Source organism: Microchirus variegatus, assembly GCF_963457635.1.
Source record: "Microchirus variegatus genome assembly, chromosome: 8".
Lineage (NCBI taxonomy): Eukaryota > Metazoa > Chordata > Actinopteri > Pleuronectiformes > Soleidae > Microchirus > Microchirus variegatus.
Window position 1 is genome coordinate 18698716 of NC_139809.1, and position 13763 is coordinate 18712478.

Here is a 13763-nt window from a genome sequence, read left to right on the forward strand (position 1 = left end):
ACACACACCGCTCCTGTGTGTCAGGCAGAGGGATGAAGACCCTGACTCTAAAGATGCGTTTCAGAAAAGGAATACTGTCCTGAACAGTGCGTTTACCTTTTTGACTGTGCAGTTCAGCACTGCTGCCATTTCCCACATAGACATCAATGCCTCCGCTGTCTGAGGAAACACTCATTTGACTGTGAGAGCCATCTGCAAAAACAAAAACAACCAGCCCCTGATACATATATATATACGTATATATGTATACTGAACATAGAATATTGTGCAGTCATTCTGCCTGCTTACCTATCACTGTGTCTCCAGACACATTCTTCACTGTGGCATCACCTTTTGATCATTAAAGAACACAAGGTCAGTCCCTGATGAAGCAATAAAGATTCTTCTAAGTTAATAGCGATTATGGAAAATGTAATAAGGATCTGGCCTTTGACACATAACATAAACATAAATTACACTGAAAGATCATTGTTTCCATGTCTTCTATGTTGCTCATCTTTATCAGGAAGACGTTTAAATACTGACAGCATGACGCACCGTCTCCACTTCATGTGACGTCATGTGGCAGTTGGTCTTTGTTGTCCCATCCCCTCTCTTTTATAGCACCTCCAAAGCAAACAAGTACACAATATGTGTTTAACTGCAACCACATTGCAGTTAAATCCACTCTGCTGGATCAGAGCCCAGGATTCCTGATGAACCTAAATCCTGCTTTACCAACAGATGGTGGCTCATGGACAGACAGTGGTTTTTGGAAAATATCATCCTGGATTTCAGAATGAGCTGCACAAGCTACAGGTTCTTTTAGCCGTTACTCAATTTAAAGTTTCAGTGTGTAACATTTAGGAAGGTTTTCTTCCAACTTGCAGCACAATTATTTTGCTTTTCCATAAGCCATCGTTCCTGGTGTGTTTTTTAGAACCTGCTCTGGTGAGGTTCCAAGCGAGCTGAGCTGATACCATGTGTGACATTGTATCAGCCACTTTCATGAGAGTGACGTCCAACACAAGAATCAAAGCGAGCAATGCTGAACTGTGGATCAGTTGAAGACTTTAAAATGCTGAAAACATGGGTTCATCTCCAACAATTACCAGCCAAATGTCTAAAATTACAAATAAAGTGTATAGCAATTCTGCTTCCCTGTCCAGAGAAAAGAACTTTAACTTTTAACTTCATCTCAGCTTCCAGCCGTCTATGTTAACGCATCTCCACTACAGACACTTTCTTTCTCCCCTGCTCGAGACATTTTTGAGAGGAGTTGTGAGGCTTTTGTTTTCATTTATCTACATCTTCAAAAGTACTTGTTTGACTTTGACCTGTGTTTTGACAAACAGCACAGATGAGGACATATATCTATATATCTATATATATATATAATGTAGATGTTTTGTAGATGAGTGATGAATGCTGCTACACTCACCGTGTACATGACCCAGCTGTATTCTCCCAGAAGAGGAGGAGATGCTGCTGGACTCAGCGTATATGGCTTTGACTTTGAGAGAGCCACGTTCTGTTGAAACATTCATCCTGGTTCCCTGGAGCTTCTTGACGTCCACTCCCTGCACAAAGAACACGACTGATCACTGCACAAGGCTGTAGCCTGGTGATGTTTGCATCTCTACATTTATACGTTTGAGCATATATCCCACTCTAATTCTAGTTCAGAGCCCAACTGTAAAGGAAAGTAAAGTGTCTGATGTAACTGAATCAAACAGGTGTGTCTTAGTCCAAAAGAAAATGTCTTCCTCATTTACAGGAGGAGTACATGGAGGAATCAGTGGAAATGCTCATGCAAAAAACATCAGTGTTGACACAGCACTTTGTTGGATCTCCATCAAAGTCTAAAGTCGGTCAGATGATAAATGACTGCTGAGGAAATGAAAAACAGAGACAGACACACAGATATTCCTGCCTTCATAGACAGATGGCTCAGTTCAGTATTGTGGTTACTGCTGCCCCCTACTGTCTGCTGAGGGTAAGTCATCCAACAAAGCACTAAAAAGCACCAAGTAATAACAGTCGTCCTTACACCGTCTCCACATGTACTGATGTCCACGTTACCATGGATGGTGCCAACACCGGTGACGTGTCCTCCACTGGACTGGACCTGGATCTGATGACCCTGGGGAAAAAAAGGGACAGCGGATTTATTTATTATTTTTATTATTTTAGGCATTTAGTGGGACTTCTTACTCTGGTCTGGAAAACACTGCACTTTTCTATCTTAAAAATACCCAACTATGTTAACATGGCCATTAAGTATCCAACGATTGAACTTATTCAATTCATGCATTATTCATGCATGTCAGGCAACACTGACACCAATATCTACTTTTATAGGTAATGTATAGTTATTTTAAAGCTACAGCTCATACAGTAAGATACAGTCTCATGTACTGACCCATCTTGTGCCTCTATCATCTCCTGCACTATAATATATCAACAGTGAGTATCATGTCATCACCACCGACCTTGACAGAGTGCAGTGAACAGTCGCCTCTCTCTGTTTGCACCTCGCAGATGTTGCACTCCATGTTCTTCACTTCCACGTTGCCTTCCCCTCGAGTGGTGATGAAGAGATCTGAGAGAAAAACACACACTGGGATTATTCAAGGACAAACACAGACATGATCACATTGACTGACACACTCTTTTGTAATGAGCGTAGAGAGAGTAGGTTCTCCATCATCCTTATAAAAGGAACGCAAATGACAAAATAATATGGTCACACAAAGTTATTGTTTTGTCCATATTCTACCTTTACTTAGGTTTTCAGAAATGTTGCACAAATGAGGACCAATATTGGATAGAAAAGACGCATTAATGATAAATAAAAAATGTAATCTAACCAAAATGTTTAAATAAAAAAAATAAACTGGGTTGCCATGTTAGTGAAGTGGAAAACCAATATCTCAAAATGCTCTTCATATAAATCATAAGGAATGATTGGAAAGATGCAGGCTCCCCCTTGTGGCACTTCTATATAAATCACAACGACTGTATGTAGGTGACGAGACATTATTTCTTGTCATGATTATCACGATACAGGAAATTCACCACAATTTACTTGTGTTTTGTTTTGTTTTATAATTGAAATGCTGAATAGTGATTTTATTATTACTATTATTATTTCATTTACTTTACATTTTGTAATTAGATAAAGAGTACATGTTAAAGGTGCCATATGTAAGAATGTGGCCAAAAACAGTTACTACATTCAAATTAAAAATACCGAGGTCTTTTAGGTTTCGTTTTCTGACGTAACTGCCAACCCGTGGTTGCTCGGCAGCTTAGACTCTACTGACTGCAATTATTGGTAGACGGCAGTAGGTGGCGCCACATGCCAAAACATGATTTCAAAACATAAACATGATTTGCAGTCTGCAAAATATTTTTTTCAATGCAAATATTTTGTCTGTACTGTTGTTGTTGGTGAGTTCAGTTTGTTATATGAACATTATTCCTGAGTCTCTGTGACATATTAGGAGGATTTTATGGCCAGTTGCTTTAGATTTATTACATAATGCACCTTTAAGAGATGGCAGCCTTCATAAAGCAAGGCCCTTGCCTAAAGTATACACAAGTTACACAAGCGATTTTAGTTTTTATTATTATTTCTATTATAGATTTATATGCAAACATACTTATGGGTCGTACATTAAAATGATAATTTCTGCCAATAACCCCTCCTATGTGCAGACATGTTCATCTTTAGTCTGTGGGCAGATGAGAGAACATACAAACAAAAATAAACTCCACAGAGTAATACACTAACACATGGACATAGTTCAGCCACAGAGAGACATAAAACAGGACAAAACAACATAAAGTGTCATCAGTATAAACTAATACTCGAGGCCAACACTCACTGCTCTTGATGGGCGCAGACAGATCCACGGACACGCTGTTTTTCACCTGCTCAGCTTTAATGAGCAGCTCACTGCTCTGATCGTCATAGTGGACGGAGACGTGATCCAGACCGACCTCAGCCTGCTCCGGGTCAGAGCCGCGGAACGTGAGGAAGACTCGGTCAGCCTCCGGGAAGCTGTGCGGGTCTAACGGGCTGATGGAGACGCTGCAGCTCAGCTGTGCCCGCACGGAGCAGAAGGGACTGACGGCCAGAGTCCACTGTTTCAGAGGCTGCTTCACCTCCTGCTCCTGTGCCGGACACTTGGCGGAGAAGGAGAAGGAGCGTGGAGTGTTTAGAGGGCACCGGACTGAGAGGGACCAGCGGCGGAGGAGACGCCCGACAGCTGCTCGCTGACATGCTGAGCTCCACGCCATCATCCTCCACTACGACTACGACTACTACTACTACTATTACTACTACTACAACCACTTCTGCTGCTGCTTATCAACACAAACTACTGAGCCAAACGCGCCGCCATTCACGTGACACTGACGTGACGTCACAGCGGTCTCAAGTTTGGATCACGATCACCCAACAAGACCAAACTTCCGGTTTGAGATTTCACATTAAAAGCCGCGTCCACAAACAGACCAGCCTTTCCCAAAGTGTGCCCCCCTTGTGGGGTATGCAGGTACTGCAGGTGGTCCGTGAGAAACCCAGAATAAACAAACAAACGAATAAACGATTAATAAAAAAAAAGTTTTTGTAAATAAGTATTAGTAGTAGTAGTATAATATTCAGTTAGCATATTCTAAAAAGCTGCCTCCTCCCACTCCTTCTCCATATGTACAGCTTAGTAAGTCCATGTTCTCAGCTTTGCTGTTGTATGGTGATTTGATTTGAACACAATGTTAATGTAGATGAATGCAACATGTAAGAACTAAAATAATGAAGGTTCAAGATCATGCCTCAAGATTAAAAGATGAAGCAGAGCCTGTTAGACACTCGTGAATCCATCTGATGTACAAAAAATTATTTTGAAACTCCACGGGAGTTAATAACTTCAAAAGACACATTATAAACACGGTTGTCGGAAAGTTATTGCATTTCCGGTTTGACGAACGGACATAGCCCCACCCACTTCTGGTTTTGACCAATCAAAATGTAACCTACATGTGACATCATTCTTTACGCAAAGGCTGCTGGGAATTGGATCTCCAGGTGTGACAGGTTTCTATCTATCTATCTATCTATCTATCTATCTATCTATCTATCTATCTATCTATCTATCTATCTATCTATCTATCTATCTATCTATCTATCTATCTATCTATCTATCTATCTATCTATCTATCTATCTATCTATCTATCACTAAAGTACTACTACGACTATTATTATTACAATTATTATTATTATTACAACATTTACGTTTACCAAAAGAGCAAACAAAATAACACCAAACAATTGTCTAATAATGTTCATGTGACAAAACAGCTGAATGAAATGTATTGATGTAAATAACTTTATTAATCTTATCTTAATTACAAAACCATCTTCAAATCAGCCTTCAAGTGGCCCTGGAGTTCAGTAAACATCCGTCTCTGCAGATTCAGACAATCTTCATAGAAAAATACGTCTTCATAAGAAGATTTCTCTCGTCAGTGGAAAAAACTGGACTCAGGTTATATAAAGAACTATAACATTAAGACTTAAAGTATGTACATCCTCAGTTATTGCTATTTCAACCTGTAAAGCAAAGGATACAAGCTTTTAAAAATCAAACCACAAGGTGGCAGCATTGTGCTAATGGTGCGCAGTAAGTGTGTGGAGTGTGTGGGAGTGAGCGGGGTCAGAGGTCACGGTGCAAAGCCTTTTGGTCTGATCATCATCCTGACAGTTTTGAAAGACTGTCTGTCATTGGTGGGGTAATACTCGGAAGTTATATTATGCCACGTCCCCCAGAAAATACCATCCCTGATTCCTTTATACTTTCCCACATAGTATCTTCCGTTGAGGTTTGCAGCCATGCAGGCATCGAACCACCAGCCAGAGCTGTAGTAGGCCCCACAGTTCCCCGAGGGGTAGCGGTCATTGTCCCTGTCTGGTGTGGTGAAGGCCCTGCCGTTGTGGTCATACGTTTTGCTGAAGCGGAGCGCGTTCCCTGCCGTGCCAGAGTAACCTCCGACTGTCAGTCTGTAGCGCAGACGCTCGCTTGCCACCTTGAACTGCTCATACTCTGCATGCTCCATCACCCCGTCAAAGTCCTGCAGCTCCACCCGCAGCACCATGTCCCTGTTGCGAGTCAGCAGGTGGATCATGTCGTTCCCCAGCCAAAACTCCCCGCCGCCCACTTCCCCAAAGCCTGAGCGGTATTCAGCCCAGGTGCGGTTGAAGCTCACGCTGCCGTCCTGCCTGAGCTGCAGGAGCGTCCAGCCTCCACCGCCCATTTCCATGTCACAGAAGACAGAGAAGCTCTTGCTGTGGATGTCAGGGGTCACCAGGTACACTCCGCTCTTTGTTCCTCCTTGGATCAGGTGGTCTGCGCAGTCTCGCCGCAGCACTGTGGAGACTATGGAGATTATGGAGAAATGGAAAAATTCATAAATACGAAAGCTACTCCAAATCGTCCAAAAGGCAAATTAGTCCTCCTCCTTTGAGGAAATGAACTAAATTCCTGCTTCTGCTCATATTCTGAAGGTGACATTATCGCTGCAGCTGCGCCAGGGACCTTGAAATATGTCGGGTCACAAGGGTAACACGTCTGTGCACAACCACTTTTCCATAATACTAGGTTTTGTATTCTTGAATGTGGACGTTTTTATTAGATAGGTAGACCAGTGTGGATTTTGCATTTTGCATGAACTAAATATTGAATACATGAAACTCAAAACAAAATGTGTAAACCTACATAAATAATGAATTATTGGCAAATGTGTATTGTGAAAAACAGGCCAAAATCTCCCTGAAGGATTTTTGTTTTTGACTCTTTTTGGTGATGGATTGATGAGTGACTTCATGAGACGAATCTGATGCCAAAGCTGCACAGACTGACGGATGTTTTGAAGATGTTTGTCAGTGCATGCTTGTGGTTTTGTGCCTTATCGCCACACACACACACACACACACACACACACACACACACACATTTTGTGCGCACATGCAAATTCCTCCTTTGACAAGTAATAACCATGATGTATGGTGTAAAGATGATCTCATGCTCCAGCGCCACCAGAACGATGGCCTGTTAAAGGTTTTATATGATGATCATTAAAAACTGCCATGTGGACCTTGGTCAAACATAAGAGCGTGTTGAAAACAGCTCTTCAGCACTTGTTGCTTTCATTTCTCTCTCTTTGATGTCATTAGAGGACAAATGGTGTTTGGAGGACGGCTCATAAATGTCACAGAATTTCACTGTGAAGTTAAATTTCTTAACATTTTTGTTAACAGAAATTAAATAACTAACTGAAATTAAATGGTGTGTTTACAAAACAAACTAAAATTGAGTGAAAATGTAGTAAATACATTTCATAGATAATCCTTTTGGTTTCATATGAATTGTATTTATTTTAACTTTTGTTATGTGCTAAATTGAGTTGAGTTGGTTTATCTAAGTGAATCAAATCTCTTGTCTCTTATTGGGTTTATTATTATTAATATTATAATTAATTATAATTATAATTAAACAAATTAATTTAAAAAATGAACTTTTCTTGTCGACTGTTATATTTGATTGAGGGACGGTTGTTCATTTGTCCAAATAATTTTTAAAATGGCGTCTTTTGCTGGGTTTTTATGACTCCAATACTTATTATGACCTTTTTGAATCTTGCACCTGGCATATTACTAAACACTAAAACTAATAAAAAAAATCTAATAAAAACCATAAAAACCAGCAAACCCACTCTAAAAAAAATCTTCTTTATCCCAATCTATTATAACCTTGTTCAGCTGCACTCTAATCTTTAATTTAATAAAATAAATAAATGACTAATCTATCTATCTATCTATCTATCTATCTATCTATCTATCTATCTATCTATCTATCTATCTATCTATCTATCTATCTATCTATCTATCTATCTATCTATCTATCTATCTATCTATCTATCTATCTATCTATCTATCTATCTATCTGTCTGACATCACAGTATGAAATAACATCTCTTGCCTTTGGATGGATTCCCCTCTTCCATGTCCGTCCCTCTGTCCTTGTGTCCGTGGCGTCCGTCCACTGGTTGCTCTGTTGGACGCTTGTCCGCTGACCTTGCGTCTGAACCTGTGCGGGTGTCTCTGGAGAAGGCAGCCACCTGGTGGATCTTTACACGCAGCTCGCGTGCACTGGGAGTGGACGAGGTGTCAGGGGCCGTTGACCTGGTGTCAGGGCTAAGTGTGATAGAAGCTTCAGCTCTGGGGGAAGGGACTGGAATGATCGGGGTTTGTTCAGGTGCCGTTTCCACAACACGGAGCGCTAGCTCAGCTTGTACGTCCGGCTCAGTGATAGACTTTAACGGTGTGGATCCTGGACCGGTGCTAGGGATAACACTTGGCAGGGTCCCATGGATCATTGTGTTTGCTCTTGTTGTCATTGGGATCGATGAACGTTGTCCGGCTGTTTGTGGCCCCAGATCAGACGTAACCCTGCTGTTCGGGTTCACGGTGAAGCCCTCAGCTAGAGCGTGGAGGAGAGGGAAGGTGTCCAGGCTGTTCGAGGACTTTGGGCTGGGAGTGACGGATTCTTCTGTGCTGAGACTGAACTCTGCGTCACCTGGGGAATGAGTCGTTTCAGCGCTCTGTTTTACAGGGCCAGATGTAGGTGGCATGTTGATTTGAGAATTTTGGATGCCATCTGAGGTTTTCCCACTGATCTCAGGGTTGGAATCTGTTTTGGTGTTTGGGTTTGACTTTTGTTGCACTGCTGGTTGTGGCCTTTGAACAGATGTTGCTCCTGGCTTGAATGTATGTCCGCGTCTGGGAGGAGGCCTTGGTTTGGAAGTTTTGTTGGATTCTGCTTTCAGGATTTGATCAGGTACAGATTTTGGGTAAAGATCAGGCGTCTGGCTCGGCCGAGCTGCTTTAAGACGCTGATTTTTTTGCGGTGCTTGGCTCGTTTTAGGCTTCACATTTGGTTTAGTGATTTTACTTGAATCGACCTCCAGTCGTTTTTGGTTAGGTTTAGGTATGTGGCCTGGTTTAGGGTCTCGGTTTATTACAGGGATTTTCTGGCTAGGTTTAGGTTTTTGATGAGACGGTGTGTTAATACGATCAAGTGCAAGTTTTTGTGCAGGTGTTTTGTCTTGGTTAGAGTCAGACTCTGGAGATGGATTGTCTTTGGAATGTCTCATTAATTCTGTTGTGGACCTGTTGTTGGGTTTAAGCGTGAGCTTTGCTTTTCCTGTACTCCCAGAATCTGGCTGTTGAACAGTTGTGTAATCAGACCTTAGATCAGGTTTAGTCTTTTCTTTACCTTGAACCTTTTTCTGAGGCTTTTGTTTTGGGTCAGGTTTGATAGTTTGAAGAGGATTATGTTGATTTCTGTCAGGTTTTGAGTTTGGTTCAGTCTGAGGATTTGTGTCTGAAGGAGGTATAGACTTTTGATGATACTTTGGCTTTTTCTCAGTTGTAAGGTCTTTGTCGCGTTTAAGCGTGGGATTATTTTTCAGATTTTGACCAGTAGTTAAATTATTAAGTGTTTCTCTGTGCTCAGGTTTGGGATTATGGGCTTGCTGTTGACCTTTGACAGGCTTAAGTTTCTGGTCATTTGTGGGTTTTTGGAGTGAAGGCTTCAGCTTTTGGTCAACTTTAGTCCTTTTGTCAGGTAAAGGTGCTCGGTCTTGTTTATGGTCATTCTTGGGATTTTTTAGCTTATGAATTGCTTCAGGCTTAATTCCATGTTTATGCTTTTCAGCAGGATTTGCTCCCTGGACTGGTGGAGGTTTTCCTCCAGTCTTGGTGTTGGAGCTTGTGTTTTTTGTCGTCCAGTGGCTCCGCGCTGTGACTGCACTCATGGTAGTTGTGTAAAAATGCTCTCGAGGAGTTGAGTTTATTGTAGTTGCCACCGTTGAACTCACTCGACCCTTGAAGCGTGTCCTGGAGCTGGGACTAGTTGTGGAGGTGAATCTGGTCATGGCACTGGTCCTTTGTTGTCTGGGGACACCCAGTGTTCCTGTCCTAGATGTTGTATTCGGTCCACTTGTGGTCTTGAAGCCTACGTCTGCGTCAGGGTGTGGGTGCTGATAACTGTGAGCCACATGGGTGTCTTCGCTGTGGGATGGGAGCCCATGAGCACCTGTCATCATTGCTTCATCCACATCTGTGACCAAACGTGGACTGGGCAAAGGAGGAGGTGGAGGGGATAAAGTCAAGATTGTAGTTTTGTTTGAGTCCATATTTTTATGTCCTGTTGTAATAAAACCGAGGGTAGATAGAGGAGTCTGGCTGTCTGAAGTAAAGTCTGTCCTTTCACTTGCTTTGTTGGAGGCTAACCCTCCGTCAGTGTCTTTCTGTAGACTCTGGGCCACTTTGTCTTCCTCTGTTTTGGTGTCTGCGCCTGTCCCCCTGTCGCCTTCAGCCCACTCAGTGCCCTCCTCCCTGTTTATGGTCTTCTCTTCATGTGTTTGCCCAATGCGCTCAGTCTCTTTTGGTTTGTCCTTATTTTGCTCCACTTTCCTTCCCTTTTCCTCTTTCTTTTCCCTGTCCTCCCAGTGCTGCTCTCGTTCCTTTTGCTCATAGTGGTCCTCAGACATCTTTATTCCATCGCTCCCCTTGTCTTCCTCAGTGTGGGTGTCTTCCTCAGTTTCCTTCGTTGCATCTTGCCTCACATGTTGGTCACCTTCTGCTGTTTCCTCTTTCTTTTTGATATTAGTGGTCATATTCCTTTCTTTTCCACTCTCTAACACATCCTCTCTATCTCCCTTTGAATCTCCTTTTTTATAGTTCTTTTTATTTATTTCTGTCTCCCACAGATTTCTTTCAGGAGTTTTTTCTCTTGCCATATCCTTGGTTTTCCTATTTCCTCCAGCAGTTGGCACCTTTGTCTGTCCCAATTTGTCCCTTAAATTTGCCCCCTCTTTTTGGGTTTTTCCATCTTCTCCTGTCATTTCTAGTAAGGTTTCGGCTTCCTCATTTTCTTTTATGACCCTTTTATTGCTCTCTCTCTCTGCTTCCCATTTATTTCTCCCTCCATCTTCCAAATGTGTTCTTTTTTCACCATCTCCTTCCACGGTCTCCTCCACTTTAACCCTGCCTTTTCCAAACTCCCCTCTAACGTCTTCTGCTCTCTCAGGTTTTCTCTCATTCACCCAGTTCCTCTCATCCTTCATCCGCGTGTCTGCATTTTCATTCAGCATCACATGCTCTTTTTCTTTTTGCGTTCCACACTCTCTCTCAGTTTGGCTTACTGTACAGTCTGCACACATCCTCCTCAGTTGATCCACATTGTCCTTCAAGTCCTGCAGATCCTTCATGATCTTTTCCAGCTCCCTGAGCTGCGTTGGCACATGAAGAGTCAGTGGTGGCAGACTCAGTAAGTACGGGCATGTTGTCTCCTCCTGCCCTGGTCTGCACGGACCCTCAAGCTGCAGCGTCGCTTCGCAGGGCCCAAATTCCTTATCCACCAGGAGGTCTCCTTCTCCAGAGACTCCCGTTGTCCCAGAGAGGCTGGAGAAGGCAAGCAGGGTCCCATATACGCACAGCACTGTTAACCTCATCACGTCCCGAGGGTAAAGAGTGGAAGGAGAGGAGGGAGAGAGCGTGAAAGAGACCGACCTCAGTTTGTGAAGCGCAGTGACAGTCAGAGGAGTGGGTAAGGTGGGAGGGGGAAGAAGGAGGAGGCAGAACTGATGCAAGTCAACGTCTGAGAGAAATGAGGGGAGAGGGACAACAGGTGAAAAGAGTAGGACTGTGAGGACTTAACTCTCTGAATATGCTGTGTTTACTGAGCGATATATTTATATCAAGGATGACACATGATGTGACTCATCAAAGATCATTAAATTCATTAAAGAGATCGTTATTATTGTTATTATCTATTGCTCCGATTAATGTCTTTATTTAATGAAGACCATTTCTTTTGCATTCTCCCTCCTTGCTGTAATGATAAGTTTATTATCAGTATGCATATGTGCCGCAGTCGCTTTGGCACATGCTTCCTACGCTTCCTGTTAGTGGTCCACAAACATGTGAAGGACAGATGCGACAGGTCAAAAATATGCATTTGATTGCAACAATCGACCGCTTTGCCAGAGTGAATGGTTTGTAGCTCAGATTTGTTAGAACATAGTTCATCTTACTGTTGCCTGTGTGGTTCAGCGTCTGCGTAATAGAAGTCGGGGATGTCAGATTTATCAGAGACTGATGATTGATTTGAATTCAATGTCAGGGGAGAACAGTTTTTGATGAGTTATTGACTTCATTTAGACATTGCTAATCCTTGACAAGTGTAGAGCATTAGTGAGGCAGAGTCTCGGTGGAGAAGCCAACGCTTTTGTGCCAATTTGTCAAAGATTGGTACTCGTGAGTGAGGCATCTGCGTGGCGGGGAGTTTAGATAATGAGGCTTCATTTTTTCATAGCCAGCGTGTAAATGTCAGTCCCACCACAGGATATGGGATATGAGTGATAGCAGGCAATCCCCGTGTCTCGTGTTTGTTTTGGAAAATCGTGTCATGTTCAATGCTTGTTAGATCATTTTAAATCGTCTTATTTTTAGGCTGAGACGAAACACGACCCCCTGCTCATTTTCGTTCTCGGTCTGGACAGATGCTGCTGAGATGTCTCAGCTGTCCTTTAATAATGACAAAGGAAACCATTTGTTTAGTGTGAGGACTGTGGGAAACATCACAAGAAGGAATTCAGGTAAAAGACACCAGCCCTACAGCGTCAGCATGTCAGCCTGAAGAGGATGACAACCCTGTTTAATGTTTCATTTCATTTTTCACTTGGGTCAAATCAGGTCATGTACTGCATTTGCATTAGCAAAGATTTAAATACTATTAATTTAAAATTAAAGTGCTTAATTCCAGTGTGTGTATCAGAGTAATATAATAGAATGACTGGTAAAAAAAGGGCTTAAATTCCCTGGTTCCCACTAATCAACAAACATGACATGCATTGATCTTCCAGCTGTTACCATTAATTTTTAATGTTTATATTCATTCAGGAGTGGATAAAAGCCCAAACACCTGAGAGCAGAACAACCACTGAAATGCTGTCAATCACATTTTTCTTTTTTGTAGATTCAAGGCTTGTGTTTCAGCTTCAAACCACTGCAGTGTGTATAGGCTCTGTACACTTTACATAATGTCAACTGAGTCATATATTTTATTTGGTGGACCCTCCCTTCGTCCTAGATGCCAATGCAGCTATGAGCTCATACACAAATTGACGAGTGTTGGCAGGACAAAAGCCCGTAAGACTTTAATACTGCGACGCAAACACGTGGTGTCAGAGAAATGTTTACTCTCTCAAGAACACTCTGTGAGAACACCACGCCATATCGTAGAGCCACATCGCTTACATCACTGCAAAGTGATGCTTACCTTATACATGAGCTGCATAAAAATTAATTCACTCATTGTCTAACCCTTAATTCTCCACATGAGTGCCAGAGGGAGCTGGAGACAATCCCAGCTGACACAGGTCACCAGTCCATCGCTGGACAAACGGAGTAAATGTAACCTGTGCACACATAGTGTGTCCTGTTCATTCAAGTTCATAAGTGTATACCACACTTTGTTTACTTTTTATTTATTTATTAACAAATTAATACTAAGCCACTTTTGTGATTTAAAAAAAAAAAGTGACACTGGTTTGGTCTAAATAACACTGTAACTATAATGAATGTTATTAAGTTATATATAACATTTGTCAAGCACAGGCTGCTGGTGCCTACTGGAGGAGTCGGGAGGTGGGC

The 13763-nt window shown here is 42.2% G+C and overlaps 2 protein-coding genes across 2 annotated transcripts in view; both read right to left on the reverse strand.

Annotated features, from left to right (window-relative positions):
- Window positions 1-4378, reverse strand: part of fam185a (family with sequence similarity 185 member A) — a 7777-nt gene extending 3399 nt beyond the window's left edge. The window contains exons 1-7 of the mRNA XM_083893909.1: window positions 3870-4378; window positions 2472-2581; window positions 2030-2122; window positions 1421-1559; window positions 289-330; window positions 97-192; window positions 1-13 (exon numbers count right to left, since the gene is read on the reverse strand). The exon at window positions 1-13 is cut by the window's left edge and continues 122 nt beyond it. Coding sequence (XP_083750035.1) covers window positions 1-13; window positions 97-192; window positions 289-330; window positions 1421-1559; window positions 2030-2122; window positions 2472-2581; window positions 3870-4287 — 911 coding nt within the window. The 5' untranslated portion in view covers window positions 4288-4378. The remainder of the gene's footprint in view (window positions 14-96; window positions 193-288; window positions 331-1420; window positions 1560-2029; window positions 2123-2471; window positions 2582-3869) is intronic.
- Window positions 4379-5707: 1329 nt separating this feature from the next.
- On the reverse strand, window positions 5708-11560 carry LOC310931144 (uncharacterized protein; the record flags this gene model as incomplete). The annotated part of the gene is made up of 3 exons (XM_083894254.1): window positions 5708-6420; window positions 8023-10953; window positions 11062-11560. The coding sequence occupies 3 exons, from the start codon at window positions 11558-11560 to the stop codon at window positions 5708-5710; spliced, it is 4143 nt and encodes a 1380-aa protein (XP_083750380.1).
- Between the last annotated feature and the right edge of the window lie 2203 nt (window positions 11561-13763).